Source organism: Peromyscus maniculatus, chromosome 18 (genome assembly GCF_049852395.1).
Source record: "Peromyscus maniculatus bairdii isolate BWxNUB_F1_BW_parent chromosome 18, HU_Pman_BW_mat_3.1, whole genome shotgun sequence".
NCBI lineage: Eukaryota > Metazoa > Chordata > Mammalia > Rodentia > Cricetidae > Peromyscus > Peromyscus maniculatus.
This window is the reverse complement of record NC_134869.1, coordinates 45,448,533-45,471,180: the sequence shown is the minus strand read 5'-3', so window position 1 is coordinate 45,471,180 and position 22,648 is coordinate 45,448,533. Positions and strand designations below refer to the sequence as shown.

General features: G+C 36.2%; 1 protein-coding gene across 10 annotated transcripts in view; it reads right to left on the bottom strand.

Annotated features, from left to right (window-relative positions):
• Positions 1–214: 214 nt before the first annotated feature.
• Slc16a7 (solute carrier family 16 member 7) overlaps positions 215–22,648 on the bottom strand; it is a 162,524-nt gene continuing 140,090 nt past the window's right edge. For all 10 annotated transcript variants that reach the window (XM_076554148.1, XM_076554145.1, XM_015992221.3 and 7 more), the window contains 3 exons: positions 16,778–16,921; positions 13,452–14,264; positions 215–9,768 (listed from right to left, as the gene is read on the bottom strand). In XM_076554148.1, coding sequence (XP_076410263.1) covers positions 9,491–9,768; positions 13,452–14,264; positions 16,778–16,921 — 1,235 coding nt within the window. In that variant the 3' untranslated portion in view covers positions 215–9,490. The remainder of the gene's footprint in view (positions 9,769–13,451; positions 14,265–16,777; positions 16,922–22,648) is intronic.

Below are 22,648 nucleotides of genomic sequence, written 5' to 3'. Positions count from 1 at the left end.
GGGAAGTGTATGGGTCAGTAGTATGTGGGACATCTTATTCTTTTCCTCTTAATATTGCTACTATTCTAAAAGTGTTCAAAAGATAGAGATCATTGTAAAGTCAAGTCAAGGGAAAGAGCTTCTACAGCGCAGACAATAATCTTTTGAAATATTTATGCTCACTCTGTGTGAATCCATTCAAACAAGTCGTATGAAAAACAAACTGTACACAGTCTTTTCAGCCATCAGAAATGGTTTGTATTTTTTCATGTTGACATTAATCTTTCCATTGCCAATGATCAGTTATATACATCCAGACAAAAGAGTGTCCTTACATGTGGGCTGGAGTTGGACATTGTTTTGATCAGCATAGAATAGCATAGCATTTAATGGTTCTTGAGAAAAAGCAGTTACAGGTTTCATTTCAAAAATTCAACATGAACATTAATTTTAACTTTAAGGAGCAATACAGGTTGTTCTTACATACTATAGAAATATATACGGATGTAATTTCTAATAAATAGCACATACCTGCAATAAAATTTATGAGCAGTAATAATTAAAATACAGTAACAATAGAGTACAAATAGATACAGACTTTCCTAAGTTGCATAATTCACACAAAAAGATAATCTAATTTTATTGCACCTCTTCCCACCCCTAAAAAAAAAAGAAAACACAAAATTCAGCCGACAGAAGCATTCATGATCAAGGTCAATGTAGGAAAATAAGTAGCACCTTTAGTAATTAAAATGATTGTCAATATTTCCAGGAAGCCTAAATAGAGCATTTATGACCTTATAAAGAAAATAAAACTAATTGATAAATACCAACAAGTTTACCTGTTGCATGTCTCAATACTTGCATAGACAGTTGGACTAAGGAAATGAAAATGAATCCCTCAAGACAGACTATCAATTTTGAGTAGGCAAAAGACTCCAAGGCGTTTCCCATCTTATTGTTTGAAACTAGTCAGAAAATCCCCCTCAGGCCACATCATAGAATACTGTGGGACTCTTGACAATCTAGGTCTATCCATTCCATTCATTCATTTCCATGAGGAATTATTCTATGCTTGGCCCTATGCCGGGCATAAATGTTGTTATTCTAGAAGCATCCTTGTCTACAAGGATTTCTTAGTCTACCTTGGAAATATATTTGAAACAGCAAGCAAAACACATTCTCACAGAAGAATTAGACATTTCTTTCAAACCTGTTAAACAGCGAAACAGAGAAATTCTACCAGGTCCTTTTCTGAAACCTTTATGCCCATATGACACCACATCAGGGCAAGACTCTAGTACTCAGGAAAGTTCTCTTAAAAATGAGCTCATCACCCAAACAATGTATTCTTGATTTAAATAAAGCTACATAATATTTAACTAAAATAAAATATGAATTTCTATGAAGACACCAGTTATCTTTCATTTGGGAGTCACTTTTATACGTTTATTTCCTTAATTAGGGATTGCTATATCTACAAACATTTCCAGAAATATACACAAAGATTGACTCAAAGTATAGTCACTTGAGGAAGGCAACAGAAGAGCAATTTATCATCTTATATTTCTAAACTTTGACAAGCATCCATACTGATTATTTTATACTTTACTTTCAAAAGGTGAGGCAGGTATGGCCATGACCTAGCTCACGTAGAAAGAATTGACTGAATCCTCTTAGGTGTCAAGCAAGGCTACCTTAATCTTTACTTCACTATCATAGGGAATATAGCTGGATCACGCTCTGTAGACCAGGCTGTCTTCAAACTCATAGAGATTCACCTGGCTCTGCCTCCTGAGAGCTGGGATCAAAAGCAAGTGCTGCTATGCACAGCTGGGAATACCCATATTTATGTGATCATGTGGTGGTTTGCTCAGTGGTCATCAAGATACATAGAGAACAAAACACATTATGTTGCACTTGGAAATCTTAGAAGTAGAGCTTACAGCATAATTTATAATTTTACAGATTAACTCTGATGCCCAATCTCTTCAGGATTTTTTTCAAAAAGTGTGGTTATAGTATACTTTATATATGTCTTATTAATAACAAGTTATGTCTAACTTTTCCCCTCAACAACCTTAGCTCCGATTTAAAACTATGATAAGAAAACATTTATCCAAAGCATAGAAGCTGTAACAATTTTTCAAAATTTCCTTCACAAATGGAGAATTTTTCAACTTAGAAAATAATTCATTAACACATTATACAAGAACTCTTCAAGTCAAGTGACAGTTTTAATGACTATTTGGAAAGATCCTGCTAATTTCACCTCCAACATAGAAATGATGCTACAACACTGCTGACTAAATTATGATAATTGACTTTATCATGACCAGGATAGGTAATGCTGCAGTTACCGAGGCTGTTCCCCATCACAATGTTGGCAGTTGGTTACATGGCATCCGTCTGGCTGAGTACAACCCCCACACACCTGCCTGGGGAGGTGTGAAGGTCTCTCATATGCACTCGATAATCTCCTGGGCCGTGTTGGTTTATCAACACTTTTACTACAGTGGACCCTATGGCAGATGTCCCCAATGACTGAGGCAAACACTATCTAGTGCAGAATACTGTTTTTGAACTTTGCAAAAATGAATTCCAAACAGTCGCCACCCGTCTTCCTGAGACTTATCTCATTATGGATGATTTTGGGATTTTGTTGTTGCTTTCTGGATGGGTATGAAAAAAAGGGCAAGTCTAGAAATGCAGGCAGAAGAGAGGTAAACGGTGTTCTCTGACATTAAAGTTTTAATTACATTGTTGTGAGCATCCTGTTAAGTTTCTAGTTTTGCCTGGTAGAACTCATGCTAGTACTTTCCTTAACATATCTTCAGCTTCTTACAACATTGTATGAGTGATGCCCTTAATTTAAATGATGGCAGTTACTTAGGAAACAATCGAATGTTTCTTTTAAAATAAGGTCTAGGTCTAGGCAAAAAGGGCTATAAAGGAAAACTTATAAATTTCTATTAGCATAATACTGGTATCTCTAGAATGACTTTGATACTACTATAATATCATATATTGTGCAAAATTTAGTAGCATATTAGTCACTATCTGTGACAAATCCAGAACTCTCTACTGTGGCAATCAGTAGATATTCTTCAAATTGTTTGTAAACTTGACTTTGCAAAGTAGGATCGAAGAAATATATTTATATTGAATATGAAGAATTATTAAGTATGTTTCTAGGGAAAATATTTTATTAATTCTATAAGGTCATCATTGCTGACAGCAGGGCTTATCTTGTGAATAGAAATAAAAAATGTTTTGGAAGTCAAAAGATGGGCCCTATCTTTAATCCTGCTCTTACCCCGAGCACTGGGATACACCTAAGCAGATGTTTTAATCTGCTCTGTTCTAGTACCGCAAAGTGGGGGACAACTAACAAGAAATAGCTTAGAGGGGCAAGACAATGCAATCAATCAATTAAACATAACTTTGATATTTGTGTGTGCCCAGAAAAACTGTGTCACAAGTCAAATTACAATTGCATTCAATGTTTCAAAATCAGCATTTCAATTGGCAGCTCCTATGCCAGAAGTCTAGAATTGTTCAGACTTCAGTCAATACAATGCAGGTGGTAGAAAGCAAAGGCCATCGGAACCTGCAGTCTATTTTAACAAACGTGTTGTGTATAAAGTAGATCTATCAAAAGCATTATTAGATGCATATAAAAGTAAAAATGAAATTGCAAACAACAAAACTACAGAACAAACATCATTGCCAAATGTTTTGAAATTTCACGCTGAATTTAGTGAGATAAAAATCTTTCTGAAAAAAAATGCTTCCTACTTTACCATACCCCACTGGTCACTCATTCAGGGCTTGTTTTGCATATAAAGCTGATTTCATCCATGACTTATTTTGTCCTTCAAATTAAAATCAGAGAAACAAATGCCTGTTTTGTGTGTAGGGAAAATTTAGGCACTGTGATGTTAATAAATTTGCGATACACTGGCCTTCTTTATTACTGCTGAATGCTGATCACCTTATTAACAAATTCTCTATGAAGACTAGAAAACAAAAGACCATGAGAACAATGACAGCATCATTGAACCACCACCACTGATGAATATTCTATGTGGGAAATGTCCAGAAGAGGAGGACAAAAATCTTAAAGACGTTTATCCAAACATTATGAAAAGAGGAAATTAGTTTAAAAAGTAAAAAAATTAAGTGGCAGAGGATGGTGGTAGGAACAGAAAACTGCTGGGACTGGAATAGGGGTGATTTTGTTCAATGTCAATGTTAATTTTGCTCAATGTAGAGACTTGTAAAAACATCATTCATAATGCTCATTACCACAAGTTTCTAAGGCTCTGTCCACCAAGGTATGAAAGCAAAGAAAGCACAGAGAGGACGTCTAACCATATAATACTGTGTGAAGATTCAAAGTCGACTGAATATGAACACTCAAAGCAAACAAGACTAAGTTTGAACGGTAAAAACGATGGCCTCAGTCCATTGTTCATTTAAGTGTGTCGACAAAGACCACTTGTATTATTACATGGGAGCTTCTGACATGTGTGTCTCTTGGCTTTTTACCTGTGTTCTCAAACATGTGGAGGTATATGGATGCACGGAAGTCAAATTTGTAAAATTGATAGGATTACACTCAAGGCTTAAAAAAAATATGAATGACCTTTGGAATCACAAACAGTTGTGGATACCACTGTGCTACTACTGTATCGACAAAATAGTGGGGTGCCACTGCTGAGTTGACTTCTTGAAGGTCTCAGACACTTTCAAAAATATTGGGAAAATTCCAGAAGGCAAGTGCCAACGACAGAATGATTTGTTTTGCTAGGTTCTGCCAAATCAGACTCAATTATGTATTTATCTTACCCACAGAAAAATCCACACTTGAAAGAAGTCTTCTAAGCCACAAACACCTTTCCAATCTCAGAAATGCTCAACCCTAGATGGAGGAGGGCTTTTCCTATTTGTGAAGATGAGTAGTTGTTAAGTATAGGTAGTACTTCGGGGGGGGTGGGCATACTTTTATGTTGCACAAATGAATCAGACCCTCTGCATCACAGCTGAGGCCTTCCACATAGGAGTTCATCCACACATGATGTCATCCACGGATGACATCATCCACAGTTGACGTCATGAGGAAAACTCCATTAAGATTGATCTCCTCAAACAAGGAGGGATGCATAAGAGCTTCAACACTCTAGCCAGAGATGACAAAAGCAGAAATAGTCATGTTCCCCGTGAGACAAGTGAACAAGGAGCCTGCTCAGGGGAAGTTGAAAAGTAACCATTTAGGAAATGTTTTTGCAAATAATGAAAATCAGTAGACATTGTATTAATGAACTGAATTACTTTAATCTCTCTAATCTCCTAAGTGTTTCTTGGTTCTTGGGGGTAATCCTATAAATGGGATCATCACTAAAATTCAATTGTTAATGTTCTGCAGTCAGTAATTTTTACAGTTTACATCACAGGTTGGAACAAATATAGGAATAGCTTATGTGTAATAAAGAACATTTTCTTTTACTCCATCTTCAGGGAAAATATATGACACCTATGTCATGTAAGTAAGCCATCATTTATATGAGAAAATGTTTCATTAAAGCACTTTTAGCTATTATGATTATTACCTTTACTTGAGATAATTTGATAAGGGAAGTAGACAATTGGAAATTATGTTTTCCTTATAGAAAATTCAGCTGCTAATGAATCTATAGTAAATCATCATACAGATTGCAGTTAGGTCTCATTTCCCTATAAAGTTTGCTTTTTTGCATTTATCTTTTTACTTGCTTTTGATACTATTAACTGTATTTGTAAACTGAGTGAATTCACTGAGAACTCTTTCTGCTTTTAGGTAAACCTAAATTTAAATTTTGGTTTGACAATATAGTATTTTTAACTCTAGGGTAATTTCCTGAGCTTACGTGTGTGTGTGTGTGTGTGTGTGTGTGTGTGTGTGTGTGTGTGTGTGTGTGTGTGTGTGTGTTATTATTATATCAAGGTAATGACTCCTAGTATGGCTTTGGTTTTAATATTAAAAGGCATTATGTAGGCAAAATAAATGTCACAAATCCCTTAGCTTCTTCTTCACTTTGTATTCTCCCATTAAATTAAGACAAATATTTAGGATAATTTATTTTATTGAAGATTGGAAATAGTCTATATATGTTTATTCTTTATAAGGCATCTTTGGATAAAATGTGATTTCAGCTATTTATAACATCTGTATAAAATTCTATTTATACTTTTCTATGTTCTTGATTGTCATGTTGTAGGGCTGGAAGCAAGTAAGTAGACAATTACGTCTTTACAGAATATTTTGAACATACCAAATTGAATTGTTCTACTTATTTTCTGGTACCCAGGTCGAGCATGTGCCCATTGAAGTGAAGGTGGTTAGAACACAGACCAAAAAGGGGAGCTCTACGAATCATGAATTTATAATGAGAAAACATCATGTCTTCAATGTGATACATATTACTGCCTAGCCCATTGCCTCTTCAAAAAAGGATCTAGAGAGAAGACCAGGTAAGAACAAATCCATACCTATTTATCTCTCTATGGACAATGAAGAAATAGTTAAGGTTAAATACCAATAAATGAGAAGTGCTCAACTTGCAAATGGCAAAATATGTAAACCAGCTAATGATCAGAAATTAGGAGTACTCTAGTTCCTTTTGCATAATTTTGTGATAATTAGGTTTTAGTGGGGATTTTAATGATATGGCTTTAGTCTTATCTTGGACATCTAAACTTTGTTGTTCCTTTGTGATAGGAATGTATTCAGCCCTAAAAGTTGCAGACAGTAGGAACAAAAGCTTTGGGCCAATAGTCTTTCCTCAGTCTTTGAAAGACTTAATTAAAGCAACAAGTGCTTCAATGGGTGCAATGGACTGGGAAGAGCAAGCAAGTAGATTTATTTCTACAATGGTTTTGTTACTGATTCGGGTGAATTATGGCTTAATTTAGAGCACGTCTGTGATAGATATACATACTTATAATGCCATGTTTCTGGCATGATGCTACGTACCAGGTCATGTGCTTTGCAATCCTTCCACTCCATTAAAAAATCAATGCAATAACCATTAGAAATGAAGTGAATTAAGGCAACTGAGAAGCGGCAAAGGAAATGTAATTTGGTTTTGATTTGATTCACCAGCAATTGACGTAACTAAACCTCTTCCCAAGGAGAAAGAAAGGCACTAGAGCCCACCCACTGCATCTCCATGAGCAGGTAGTCAGAGCACACGGGTTTGCCCGAAAATCTCATGGTCACTGCCTTATTGTTCCTCTCCTTCTGCTGTCTGATATGTATATTAGTTTAAAAAGGTATTTTCAAAGAGTGCAAGACATTCTTTTTGGAAGTGTTTATGATGGACTAGAATGACTTAGGACCACAGAAGTGAGTATGAAAGGGATAATCCTGTCAAAGGAGCTGACTCAAGATGTAGTGGAACCAAGTTAAAGGAAAGATGCTGCAAAAAGAAAGAAAGAAGAAAGGAAGGAAGGAAGGAAGGAAGGAAGGAAGGAAGGAAGGAAGGAAGGAAGGAAGGAAGGAAGGAAGGAAAAAAGAAAGAAAAAAAGAAAGAAGGAAAGAAAGAAAGAAAGAAAGAAAGAAAGAAAGAAAGAAAGAAAGAAAGAAAGAAAGAAAGAAAGAAGAAAGAAAGAAAGAAAAGACATTGTAAGTCATATGGTGTCACATGTTGTCCTGATTCATTTCCCTAGGATATTGGCACATCTTGTTTTTATTAAATAACTGAAAGTTGGAAATATTTCCATATTCAAAAAAGCAAACGTTAAATGAAGGAACACCAAATCCCTAAATGTGAACATATGAACCACATGTTTGAAGCAGTGTATACATTTTATGACAGAGTCAAACCTTTAATGTCAATGTAGTAAAAGTACAGGGTCTAGGTAGAGTCTCCTAAGGAGTAAGAGTAGCACCCACCTCTACTGCAAAGAATGAAAGACAAGGACATTGTTAGAGTGGCATCACTTAGTAATAGACCACTGAGTTCTCTCTAGTCATCATAAAATTAAAAGAGACATACATGAATATTTAATTTCAGTTGATATTTATATGTAATGAAATCACAGATCTGCCAAAGTGTCTTAAGAATGATTCTGAATCCCAGGTACTTTTATGTAGGAAAATGAGAACATGCTAAATTAACCTGAGCAACAATCCTTCCACATGTCATCACTGTGTTATAAACTATATACCTACAAGTCCCCACAGCTTGTACTTCTAGACGTGTCGCCCCCACCCCCACACCCCAATTTCCTGGTTCTCTGCTTAGGCAGCAGGTAGTTTAAATCAGTAGAGGGCAGAATTTTCAAGTGCTTCCTCACCCTCTATTCTACCATGAGAGATCTTCAAGGACTGAATTCAAGTCCTAGGTGTTTCTGGTTTTTAACTTTAGTAAAGAATTAGAAGATATTAGTGGGCTCAATAATGGCCCCTACTCTTGTCAGCTCTCTGCCTATGAATTATTCATAAGACTGAGCTTGTATCACTACTTTGGTTGGGGAAAAAAATAGAACCTGGTCTACATGAAAGTGTCAGTTAGGATTCTAGTTTATTTGGCTTGGATATTGCAGCACAACATTGAATCTGAATTGAGCCCTGGTTTAAAAAAGTCACCATTAAGTTGTACATTATGAGTTAAGATGCTTTTTAAATCAATAGGATTCACCTGATTGTTCAATGTCATTAAGATTTTCATTCAACTCATGTATTAGCTAAGAATTTGAGAAATTACTTGGGGAGTTATTCTCTTATCTAGCACTAGGCACTAATCACAACCTTTTAAAGAAACTGCACAGATTAAGCATGAGTGTACAGAAGTAATTGTGCAAAGGGGTCTTTTTTTTTTTTAGCCAAACTTACTTTACAAACATTTCTTCTTTCTTGTTGTAGAAGTTACTTACTTTTTTGAGTTAATAGCATCTTGATTTTCAACATATACTGTTATTTTAATCCATACTGTAAAACTGCACGGAAATAAAACACATTACCATTGTCTCCCTCAAGTTTTTTCTTTTACTTAAAAATGACTATAATAATTTTTTTTTCAAATTCATTTATTTCTTTATGGTCTCCAGATGCTCAGTGTTTGTGTGGATATATATGTGATTCTTTGTGTGTGAAAAGAGATATAATTGTCCCCAATTTACTTCATAACAATGTCAAATAAAAAAAATGAACTTTGAAGAGAGACGTTGTATAGAATTCAACATATGCTAAAGTAAGCCAGGAGCCTGGGGTGCAGATTTCATCCTACAGTTAAAAGTAAACGTCAGTGAAAGATTTAAAAATTCTTCTTTTTCCTGACAACTCCCCAAGTCAGGTATGCAAATAGGCCACTGCATGGAATTTCTGTATGCATGATCTCAAAAATCTCAGTTTCATCATTGTCTGCTGCGATCCTTTGTTCTAGCTAAAAATCTTTTCCAACACTTTGAAAGACACAAAGAAACTCATCAGTAAATTCATAAACACTGATTTGAGACGAGACTCGTGTTAAATATTACTTTCCCTTTCTCTGTCTGAGGGAGGAGTGTTTGCGGTTGAAACTTGGACAGCCACAGCATCCTCTTTCGACTTGCTCAAAGCCTCCGACTCTCTGGACGGGTAGGTGGTGGACTTCTTCTTCCTTGCTTTTTCTCTCTTCTTCTCCTTAGCAAGAAGTCTATAGTTTATGGCGTTGCCGATGAAGAGCCAGATGCCCGACAGTACCACGATTGCCCCACTGGCTATATACATGTATTTGTAGTCTTTGGTTTTATCGACCAATTTACCTACGAGATAAAAGAACCTCCTTTAAGGGAGCCCGATAAAATGACAATACAACGGCAAGAAACTCCTCAGACAAACTGTACTTCTCTTATTTAAACTAGCATCAAATCCCACTCCAACACAGAAAATACTGTAGATGATGCTCAATAAAGGTGTGAACAATTATCCACAGAATTGCCTTACCAGCACATCACATGTATTGAAAACTATTTCTGCCAAGAAAATGTATCATCAAGATAAATTAGGCACACATGAGTTTGTATATTGATAAATAGGAATAGGAGACATGTATTTTTTTTATACAGGCATGTGGCTTCATATATATTTAACTACTACTTTCCATCAGACACTTTGAGATCACTTCATTTTTCCCATGTTTCTTTGTTACTTTTATAATGAAAATTGTACATTATTTTGGAAGACCCAATGGCCTTCTGTGTGGTTCACTAATGGCTGATCATTTATCTGTGCTAATCTCCCTTATCAGGACTAGGAACCAATCTGACCATGATTACATGGCCAATGCCCCTGTGGACTATACTCTTTAAAAAAAAAAATTCATTGCTATAGTTATCAAAATAAGGCCTGGTTGCTTTCTTTCCTTTCTTTAAAACTTATCTTTCATATATGTGTATGTGTTTCTGTGTGTGTGTGTGTTTCTGTGTGTGTGTGTGTGTGTGTGTGTGTGTGTGTGTGTGTGTGTGTGTGTGTTTATGCACATGCATTTGTGTGTATCCCTTTGAAGCCAAAAGAGAGAGATGGCTACCATAGAGAGGGAGTTACAGGCCATTGTGAGCTCCCTAAGGTGGGTGCTGGGAACTGAATTCTGGTCCTCTGGAAGAGCAGCAAGTACTTTTAACTGTTGGGCCATCTTTCTACTCCCCAGACTGTGGACTTTTAAAAGAGGACCATCATAGCTCACCCTCTTAACCAGGGTGCAGGATGTTCTTACTCAAACTTTTCCACAGGTGTTATGCCACTTTGGAGGTCAAACACCTTCCTGGTTTTATTGAATCTGTAAACTAGCCTGGAAGGATCTATTTGGTCCCATTTGATTAGAACTATTGCCACTAAAGCTGAAGGTTAGCTGACTTTACAGCACCTTTTTTTCCCCCAGCTCACATTTAGTTTTCCTTTTTTCTCATGAAAGCATTACATTCTTAATAACTCCTAAGGACAAACGTTAATGTTGAGGATTCTCATTACTTATTACTTCTACCCCAGGTAACTGTGATGTAGACCTCCAAGTGCATCAGTTTAGTCAGAGTCTCTGGCAATTTGACTACAATATAGTTAGTGTTAAATTGAGCTACTTGAAATATTGACCCATTTGAGAAAATTTCTCTGGTTTAATTTAGAAACAATTGTAATGCACCAATCAGGGTTCAGTGGGTTTATCTTAGTAAGCATTACGCATTCATGGTTTCTTCCTCAACTTCTGTGAAAGGGGTCTGTTAGTGCAGTGGTTAGTATACTTATAAACATACAAATATAGCGGCCGTGGCCTCATCAACAAATATCACTTTGGACTGCCACCTTAGCATATTTTTTAAAAGTTTGAACAAGTTGAGCATCAAGAAATAAGGTGTGCTTTCCAGGGAAACAAACCACCGGCTGTTTGTAGAGTAATGAAATAGTTCATCAAATAGATAGACAAAATGCCACACACTCCCTATTTTTCACTGCCCTCCAAAAGGTGTAGTATGGCATATGATATGTATGCAATAATTAATTTCATGTAAGAATAATAGTGATGTTATTTAGTTCATGGAGTTTCTCAGCAGAGGCAGGAGTGGCCAAATTCGTCTCTTTGATTTCAATCCCTAGAGCTCACTTAGTGTCTCTTTTGCTTGATTTAACATTTATTTTAATTCTGTCAATGATAGTCACACATAACTTTTTCCTATTTATAGATTATTATCGCTAACTCATAAGCTCCAAGATTCATGAAATTGATTCTGTAAGCATGGAAAGTTAGACATGCTGTGCAATTTTTTTATGCAATAAAATAAGCCGATTGATAAAACTAAGACCTAATGATCATCGCTCTTTTCACAACTGTGTTGTTGACAATGTGGCATTGCATTGAAAGCCCTACCATCTAAGACATTCATGCTTCTTACTAATGGAGGTGCCAGCCACACCACTAAGGTCTGACAATGACTTGGATCTCTTTCTAATCAGGAAAAAGTGGAAGATGGAATTTCAGTGATAGCATTAAGACTGAAAAAAATTGATAATGAATTTCCCATCTTCACAGGAGCTTCATGTTCTAAAGAAAACAGTTTAACAACTGACTAAAGATGTGTGAAAAATTTTATCAGCATGGCTCTGAGCACCAGGCAGGCAGGCAGACCAAGAACCTAAATGAATGAGCTCAGTATTCATTATGCATATACTAGGACTGTTAGAGATTATACCACAAATAACCATTAGTGTCACCACCATCACCATCATCAAAAACATTTAAAATCTAACACTAAAGAAGATTTTAAATTAAATCATGCATGTAATGCATTTGCCATTTGCCTTTATATTTTAAGTTTAAATTGCACAACTGTCTATCATAGTTTCCTTCCAGGAGTACTCTCAAACATATTTCAAAAGGAAGCCACAAAACAATCCATAGGAAAATCAACAAAACATAATATTTTTATAATAAGGATTTTATCCTTTTTCTTACCCTTTGTCTTCTCTGTCCTTTTTTCTCTCCCTCTCTCTCTCTTTCAGTCTTCCTTCATTCCTTTCTCCCTCCTTCCCTTCTTCCCTCCCTCCATTCCTCCCTCCCTTCCTCTCTCTTTTTCTCTTTTTTTTCTTTTTGATTTATTTTCAAGACGGCATTTCTCTATGTAGCCCTGGCTCTCCTAGAACTCAGTCTGTAGACCAGGATGTCCTTGAACTTAGAGATCCTCCTGCCTCTGCCTCCTGAGTGCTGGGATTAAAGGTGTACACTACCACCACTGGGCTATGTTTCTTTCTTTCTTTTCTTTTTTTCTTTCTCTCTTTCTTTTCTTTCTTTCTTTCATAAAAAGACAAATATCAAGCCTTTTTCTCAACCTCTTGACATGGTGGTACCTACATGTACTTGATTCCTTCAGCAGAATTTTAGAATAGACACTTCTATAGCCAACTTAGAAACCATTGAACATCTTAAAAGTCTACATGTCATCTTTGTCACTTATGAATATGTAACAGATATTATTTACTCAAAAAACTGAACTTGAATGCATTTTCCTTCATTCTTGCATATTCTGTGTCAATGATATGAAAGTATACCTTAGGTAAAAACTCAAAATCAACATAGCTAATGTATTCTCATAAAAATACAGATTCTAATCCTTATAGGATATTATTTTATATTTCTGCTTACTTTTGTGTGAAACATGACTCTGTTCAGCAAAAATAGCTTGTGATAGAGCCTTAAAAAGTCATAAAATAATTGATGTATATAAAAATCCTAAAGTTATACTAACCATCAATCTAATTTAAGTTCATGACTTTTGTTAAGTCCAGGGTTCTAAATTTTGGGTTACAACAACCAATTATGACAATTTCAAGTGTAAAATCCCTCCTGTCTTTTATGCAACTAGAATTATTCAAAGCATATTAATCAGTGCAAAGAACATACTTCTTCATATATATTTATGCTATTCATTTTGCTATCCTTGATGAGAAATATGCTTACCAGCAAGAGGAGGGCCGAGAAGAACAGGACAACATTCCACAATTGTGGCGAGTCCCACAGCACTGGAAAATCTGGCAGGTCCAACCAGGTCCATGAGAGTTTCAAAGAGAACACTGCTAACACTTCCAAATCCATAGCCAAAGAATATAGCGTAGACCACCAAGGCTGCGTAGGTATCTGCCAGGGGGCAGAGGAGATGGACTATGCCAGTGAACACGATCGCAAAGCTGAAGAAATACTGGATTCGTGGGCGGATTAACCTGGAGTTGGCTATTAATCCTCCACAAGGTCGAGCAAACATATCAACAAAAGCCATCACAGACAACAATAAAGCTGAGTTATATTCGTCCACTCCTTTGTCTTTAGCATATGGAGCCAAGAATATAATAGGGGCAAAAAACCCTAGAAACATAATGACATTTCCAGATAGGTAGATCAAAAATCCTCTATGCTTAAAAAGGCTGAAATCTAAAAACCTATTAATCTGTTCTGCTGTTGACATCTTGCTGACTTTCTTCATATTTGCATCATGTCTTGAACCAACCTTACTTTTAGACTTCGACTTACGTGGGGTTTTCTGGACCGGTCTCATGAGGGCCCCAGCCACACAGGAGTGCAAAAATATGCCTCCCAAAATCAGGAAGCTTCCCTTCCAGCCATAATTGTTAAATAGGTACTGATTGAAAGGGGCCAGTGTGCTTAAGAAAACAGGACTTCCAGCCATGGCCAAGCCATTCGCCATGGGGCGCCTCCTGTAGAAGTACTTTCCGATTATTGTTAAGGCTGGTTGCAGGTTGAACGCTAATCCTAAACCTGAAACACAAAACCAAAAACAATAGATAATACAAACGCATTATATCACTCACCAAATAAATTCCTCAAAACGTTCACTATGGAGAATAAGGCAATCAGATATGCAGCTGTGAATCCCAATCTTTGAGGATTACAAATGGAAATATAATTGAACAAAAAAAACTAAATTGGTTTTCATAACTAAACATTAAGAATGTTTTCAGAGTCCTTTGTTTTAAAGCCAGAAATAAGACTGGGAACTACTGAGGTATGAAAGAAATACCATAAAATAGGCTATAACAATTCATATAAAATTATGAATTCTTAATCAGAATAATATAATCCCACAGATAAATTAACCCCTTCCTTCTCATGCATACTTCTATGCAAACAAATAGGCTAGATTTGTTTCTAGTGAGATTTAAAAATGAGGGTACTCTGCTATTGCAGTAAAATTATGGACAGACTAAAAAAGTCACAATTTTTAACAATCTTCTATCTTCTCATAAATATTCCTTTCAACACCATGTAATAATAAAACAGAGAAATAAATTTATTCCATTATTTCATTCCACATCAATCACATTCTAAATTTAGTATCTAGAGATCTACAAATGGGCTGAGTAAAAAATTTTGGAATATATTTTATTTTAGGGAGTTTTAGTTGATTCTTTGGGGCCAAGTTCCCACCATAATATGCTTAACAGTGCTAGTTCCACCTTTGAGAGACAAATTACTTCTTGCAGATCACCCAGACATGATACTATTCAGCAGTATAGATGACCAGTTCTTTGAAAAGCATATAAACTGATTTATGTAAACTATCTCTTTTCCTACAATAGCGTTGGTACTATTCTATATGTAAAGGACTATTAAGGTAAAAATTCTTTAGCCTGCTAATTTGGATGAATTGAAGCCATGTTGCTTAGTGTTTAAGTACTCAACTTCTGGGATATGCAACACTAAGTACAAATACTCCAACCCTTGATGACATTTTTCTGAAATAAGTTCTCTAAAAGCCATGGAAGAAACCAAAGCTACAATTTAGGGAAAACAGGCTGCAACTCCTCATGCGTTCCCTTAAACACACCACTGAGATATGCAGACTGGGAATCATTAGACCGATGCTCATCAGTTTATGGGCAGGTAGCTTGTAAGCAGAGGAAGCTGAATTAAAAACCTACGTATTGGTTTTCTTTTATCTTTATTCATTTTCTCCCTGAACAAAGAGGAGGACTTTTTGCCTTTAGATGTTATGTCAAGGTAAGTGATATACACTGGTTCATTCTAGAGACAGCAGTGTCACCAAGACCCAAACACACGAAATTGTGTTGGAATAGCAATGATGTTACTGTATAGGAATTTTCTAGTATAGGAACATCAAAACCATGGCCCCTGTACTCTAGCCTCTTTCTCTTCTCTGGTGAGACAGAAGATAGTCAGGATGTGTTTATAAAGGAAACACAGATACTCTCTCCACAACAGCAATGCTTAGCTTCAATATGTAGTACTTAGATTTGATGTTTAAACAATCAAAAAAAAAAAGTGTTTTGCTGTATAAAAAGTCAGAGTGACACAGAGTGGTTACAAACACAGACATTTATTATCATTATTATTATAGATCTTTGTTTTTATTGTTCTCAGTATGTAGCCCAGGTGGGTCCTGAACTCACCGTACAGCTCAAACTAACACTGGACTCAGACTCTCTTGCCTCAGTTTTCCTAGTGCTGGCTTTATAAGCTTGAACTAGGATGTCTGCTGCACAGTAGCCTGTAAACCTACCTGTTCTCTTCAACAAATGGTTTACACGTATAAATTGAGATGGATCTCAACTCAAAAAACGAGACAAGAATGTTAATTTAGCCTTATTGGCCATTTTTTTTTAAACATGGAATGTAGATTTTTAAATAAAATTTATTGACAAGGAAAATAAAAGTGGTGCTCTTCAAATATACAGTTTAGGTCGGGTTAGTGAAAAGGACTCTCTCATGAGGCACAGCCATGTCAGATGCCGGGTTTGTGTGAGTGCTCATAAGCAGGTCATTTCAGGAAGGGAAACCTAGATTAGAGACTAATGAGCTCTCTCTGTCACTCATCAAAGCAGAGCTGGCAGTAATTTTACCGTGGGTGTTAAATCACCGCTATCCCCAAATATGTGTTTGACAGCATATTTAACTTATCATTAGTGGTAAGTCAAATACTCTAGGCCGGAATAAAAATGTGTTTTATAAGTGAAGTCGTTGTACTAGGAGGTATTCACAAGACTCAACAATTAAAAAGTGACCAAGTCAAAAACAACCAAGGCTTCTCCTGTTCCCATATCTGTAGGATGACACGTGGCCAAACGATAACCTTTAAAAACCACGTCTTAAAATGAAACGTGTAGCCCTACTGCAAGCAGTATTTTAATGCATCAGATAAAAAGGCCCCAGAATAGACTTGTTTTCTAAAAACAAACTGAAACAAACCATGAAGAATTTGTATCTTCCTCACCCTTTTCAAACTGTCCCGATGAGAAGAGAACCTGACTTACCTCCGATAAAGCCAACCGTGAGATAAAGTTGTATCACGCTGTTACTGAAGGAAGCCAAGATCATTCCGGTACAGCATAACAACCCTCCAACTATCACCACTGGCCGGCTGCCGTAGTTATTCACCAGGATACTGCTGACGGGACCTGAGGCAGACAAGTGATTGACACAATACGGTTTTATCCTTACTATCTCTTTGTTCTGAATGCTGAGAAAGTGAAGTTTAGTGATCAAGATAGATTGGTTTGCATGTAATATAATAATTAGGGCTCCAACATTTCACACAGACTGATTTGTTTTTCACTTTTGTTTTGCATTACTTTTTTTTTTGAGATGGAAGTCTCAAATTCTTGGACTAGGGTGATTTTTCCTTCCCAAAGGCCTGATTATCTGGTGTGTGTGTGTGTGTGTGTATGTGTGTGTGTGTAAAGGCCATAGAGGCAATCAGATTCCTTAGAGCTAGTGCCATCAAATGTGAGTGCTGGAGGAACCAAACCCAGGTCTCTGCAAGACCAGTAAGTGCTCTTAACTGCTGAGCCTAACGCTCCAGTCCCTTTCCGTTTTTTTTTTTTTAACCATGTTATAAAAACACATGAAAATAAATTGGAAACATTTAACATGTATAGTTTTTAAGACTGACACCAATCAAATGTAATGCAAAAGCTTTCAGTGGAACACAGCCAAACGAGCCTCAAACATCTCTAGAATGATGCCAAATTTTTGTTACAAAAAATCTGGGTATTATACACAGCTTTAGTCTATATTTCTGAAATAATGTATGTGTATGTATGTCATTAACCAGAGTTCAAGTTGTGAATTACACACAAATATGGCTTTTCTTTAATACCATATTTTATTGATTCTTACTTTTTAAAGATAGTATTCTTAAAATTGTGTGTATGCAGTGCATGCATGTATGTGTGTGCATGTCTGTGTGTGTGTGTGTGTGTGTGTGCATACACGCACATGGACACAATGCATGCATGGATATATGCATGTCAGTGCTGCTGCACTCAGAGATTCAGGTTCCTGGGGGGCTGGAATTTCCTCTGAACTATCATTTATTTGAGACAGGGTTCCTCTGTGTAGTTTTGGAGTCTGTCCTGGATCTTTCTCTGTAGACCAGGCTGGCCTCAAACTCACAGAGATCAGCCTGGCTCTGCTTCCCGAGTGCTGTGATTAAAGGCTTGAGCCACCAACGCATGGCGCCTCTAAGCTGTCTTCCAAGCCCATACTTCCTTCTTTTAAGATTTTGATTGTTGCTGGTCCATGCCAACCACACCACCACTGGTATAGCTGTCATGCTACACATGCTTGGGTTTTACATCACACACTCCATGATTTGCATGACCATGAACAGTCACTCACACATCAACTGTGTAAAAATGAATCCTGACTTTGCCCAAAAGTTCTTTGTGTGACCCATTCTGTTAACAGCACGTAAGCAGCAGCATGGAAGCTTACAGAATGAGTGCAGCTTCCTCCAGCTGCCCTTGGTAGGAGGTAATCCTACCTCCCTGGCAAAGAGAACAATCAGGTCTGAGTCTGGGACTCAGAGGGAAGGAGCTTCGGGAATAACTTACACCATTTATTTAACATATCTTTTCCAGTGCATTTGGGTGGATGGACATGCAAGTAAAAAACAAACAAACAAACAAAAATAAAAAACAAACAAAACAAAAAAACAACTTGTGAATAAATTAAGATCGCTAAAATCATGCACATCTAATTGAGTGCAGGGAAGCTGTCTTAAGTATTATAAAATGTAAGTTCTGAGTATTAAAGCATTGTGTTTTACTTTAGTGGTCAGTATTTCTGTCTCTCAAAACACTAATGCAACTTGATAAGTAAACTCAGATGTGATGAAAGTCCATTTCCCACAATCTGCCGATACAGAAACTATTTCCTTTGACATCTCTTCCATAACTTAAAATTATGTTTCACCTGATACTAGGAATACTGCTTAAGGGAAATAAAATACAACATTAGGTCAGAATTGCCAGCCAAAATTGGATCTAGAAAAATAAACTTTTAACTTGTAGTACAATTTCAATTTTTGCTAAATCTGATCATGCCACATTTGAAAATATTTATATGGATAAAGTTAACACATACTGCAATTCAGTTATCATTATGCCCACATTCTTTCATGCAATTGAAATTAAATTCATTCAATATAATTAGTCACAATGTAGTTTTCAAAAAAGATAACTAAAAAAAGATAAAATCTTATATTTAAAGTAGCAGACAAGAAAACATTTTTTAAAAGACTTAACAGAATGCAGATATTCCAAAACTATGGGGCTGGGAAACAAGAATAAAGGAAAAAACGATTAAGACAAGTGAAAACCACCATTGTGTTCCTAATATGGTAAAGTCCCTTGAAGATGTGATAAGAACAAAACAATTACATATTACATAATACATAATATGACCCTATTATATAGAATAAAACATCATTTTTGGAAGGCATATAGCAAAATTAAAATAATTTTGAGTGAAAAGGAAGGAAAAACAGAATAAATTGGTCATTATTATTAAACTCAGGTGTAGATGATTCATAAAGGATTATTCCTATTTCTTTTCTCAAAATTAGTTAACTGACTCAGTTTAATTCAGCTTAATTGGATTGAGTTCAAGACATCATTACTCAAGCTCTTGGGATAAAGCCAACTGACTTACATAAAGAATAAAATAATAAGCAAAACATGCTAGAATCTTAAAACTAATCTAGCTCTTCTATTGTGTATTCCATTTTTCTGTGTGGTGACTGAATAACTAACTTATGGACAAATTCATTATAATTCATTACTATATTCCTAAGTATCTTTGCCTAAATTGAAAAATTATAAAATTGAACTGAAGCTGTGAATCACCATTTAATTTGTAATCTATGGCAAATGATAGATGCACAGTAGTATTCCATAATTAGTGATTAGTAACAGGATAGCTAAATCAGACTAGTCTGTGCAAATGTGTGTGTGTTTGTGTGACATTTACCACCTTTTACAAATATGATATTTACTTTTCGTTTGGGGAATCTGATGTTTTGGTACACACTCAGTGGTATACACCTGCAAAAACTGCCTTTGAGACCAGCTCACTAATAAAAAGCACTCAATACCAACCCTCTAATCAGCTTCCTGGTAGACAACTCTTCATGACTCTTCCATTTCTCAGGTACCATTATGTTCCTTCTCAGGTCTTTGATGGGATTGAAGACTAGCAGTTATAGTTACAACTTAGTATATATAATATCTTAGATAGAACATATTAAGTATTAGATTCAGGTTCTTTAAGATAGGACACCTTTTGGAATGATCTTTATAACATGTCATTTATCTATGCTCTATACTTCTCTGGATTTTAGTATGTGTTTCTTGCTTGATATTGTTTGCATTGGTTGTAGTTCCATCTTATCTAGATCGTTATCCCTCATTATTCCTGGACAATATTTGATAACCATTCCTTTGTATATAGTCTTGTACTAGTTTAGAACCTTCTTATTTAGAAAAAAAGGGGGAGATGTAGTGGGTAGCCATTCCAGCTTGGATCTGGAAGTTCCAACCCCCATTGAGACTCTGGTAACTGTCACACCTACGAGGCAGGGCCAAGGGAGGCGTGTGGAGACCTGAGACCTGGATGGGCGAGCGCTCTCTCTGTTCCTGGACCCTAGATAGTGGAGGTTGACTGAGCAGAGCTCCAGAGAACACCGCTGGACCTAGATACACCTTCCCCAGACCCCTGTAATCTACCTATTCCTTCATTTGTAAGTCACCCACTAAATAAATCTTCCTTTTAACTACATGGAGTGGCCTTAATAATTTCACCAATACGAAACACTTAGTGTGACTCCATTGAAAGGAAAGGAAGCCTGGTAAGTGTGGACCTGATATTCTCTCTACTTTATCTATGTGCTATCCCTTTCCTGTTTTGACTTCTTGTGTCTTTGCCGTAATATATCAAAGCCACAACAAAGAATTAGCCTCACAGGTTAGCTGGGTCTTGAGGATCTTTTGAGTGAATCGCTGAAGCAGAAAACTGTCTGAGTCTCTGAACACAACTGGCCCTCCCATAGCAAAGCTCAGTTATGATCTACATCTATAAGAACGAGTCTGTTTCATACATTGTTACGTTTTGTAAACACAGATTCAACGTTCTCCCTCACTCCTGTTTTTTCCCCTCTCCATCAATAAGAGTACATGATAAAGTCTATGGGAAAATTTGGAGTGTAAAATAATAAATGTTTCAAAAAATATACTTGATCAAATCTACATACAGGAATTGGATGGAATGGAGCATCAATTGGAGCGATATAAAATTTTAAACACATGATAAACACTAACAGAAGTGATAAAATATTGTAATTTATTTTTTTATTTGCAATATTTCAAATTTGAATTTGTGGTATTCTGGCAAATGAAAGGAGGCTAAGCAACTGCGTAGGACTCAAAGAAGTTATTTGCAATTATAGAAATGAACCTAAGTTCACTACAGTTGTACTTTCAAAACAACAGCTTTTATATGTGATGTACTTTTCAAAGAGGTATTTTGAATTAGCAAGCATTTCAAGTGCCCAGATAAGATGAAGATATTTGAATGAGGGTTTTGAGTAACTGTAGATACCAAGGAAAGGGATTAGCATGGTATGTAATAACTGATACATAATAGGGATGGGGGTCGTAGAAGGCGAGATGGCTATAACTCATCCTTTGCATTCACCCTTCCCGCTGTTTTCTTTCCCCTCCCTCTCCTTCTTTCCCTCCCTCCCTCCCTTCCTCTCCCCCTCTACCCCCCTCTCCTCCTCTGTCTTCCCTCCCCCCCACTCTATCTCTGTCATTTATATGAGCTATATGTGAACATTTCTCTTTCTGTGTGTGGCTTACTTCTACTAGTGTCCACAGGTGTGAAAATTGAGAAAAGATAACCTTCTAAGGCCATATTTAATATACCTTTATCTTTCATTAAATTTGAAGAATAGTAATAATGCCTGTTAAAATACCTCTGTTTAAACTATTCTCACATATTTAATAATATTGTCTCTTATGTCCTCACTTGATAAGACATAATTATATAATTTACTTTTCAGCATCTCTTTTACAAATAATCCTCAGATGCATCTAAAGTGTTTATTTGACGCTAACAAAAAGTAAATTGGATATTGCAAGTGGGTTTCCATTTTTGGTAATTAAGTTACATGAAGCTATTTTTTAACACATTGAATGAGGTAAAGTTGCATCTCTAAGGTGTTCACAAATACACACTTGAAACGTATGAGAATATAAACCTTTAATCATGAATAATTCTTTGACCTGTGCATGGGTTTGCTTCACCTGCCATAACAGAACGCCAGACACATTGTGGCTTAAAGAACAGAAATTTATTTCTACAGATGGGAAGTCCAAGCTCTGAGTGTGAACAAAGTACATTTCACCCTCAGTCCTTTGTGCGCCATCACACCGTGTGTCCATATGTATACATCAGGAAATGGAGAGCTCCCTGCTGTCTCATTAAAAAACACTTATCCTCTCAGTTTAGAACTCCAGAATATACAGCCTCGTACTCTTCCTTAGGAACCTCATTTCCAAATATCACCATGTGGAGGTTGGGATTATCAAAAGAAATTTTGTAGGAAAAACATCCATTTCTAACAATACAGGTATATATATATATATATATATATATATATATATATATATATATATACATATAATTAATTATTCTCTTTAAAATTATGATTTTTTTGCTTTGTGTTAATGGATGTTTGCCTGCATAGATCCATGTGCACCTTGTGCAGGTCTGGTACCTGCACAAACCATGAGACACCATCAGAAACCCCCTGGATCTGGAGTTTCAGGTGCTTGTGAACCACA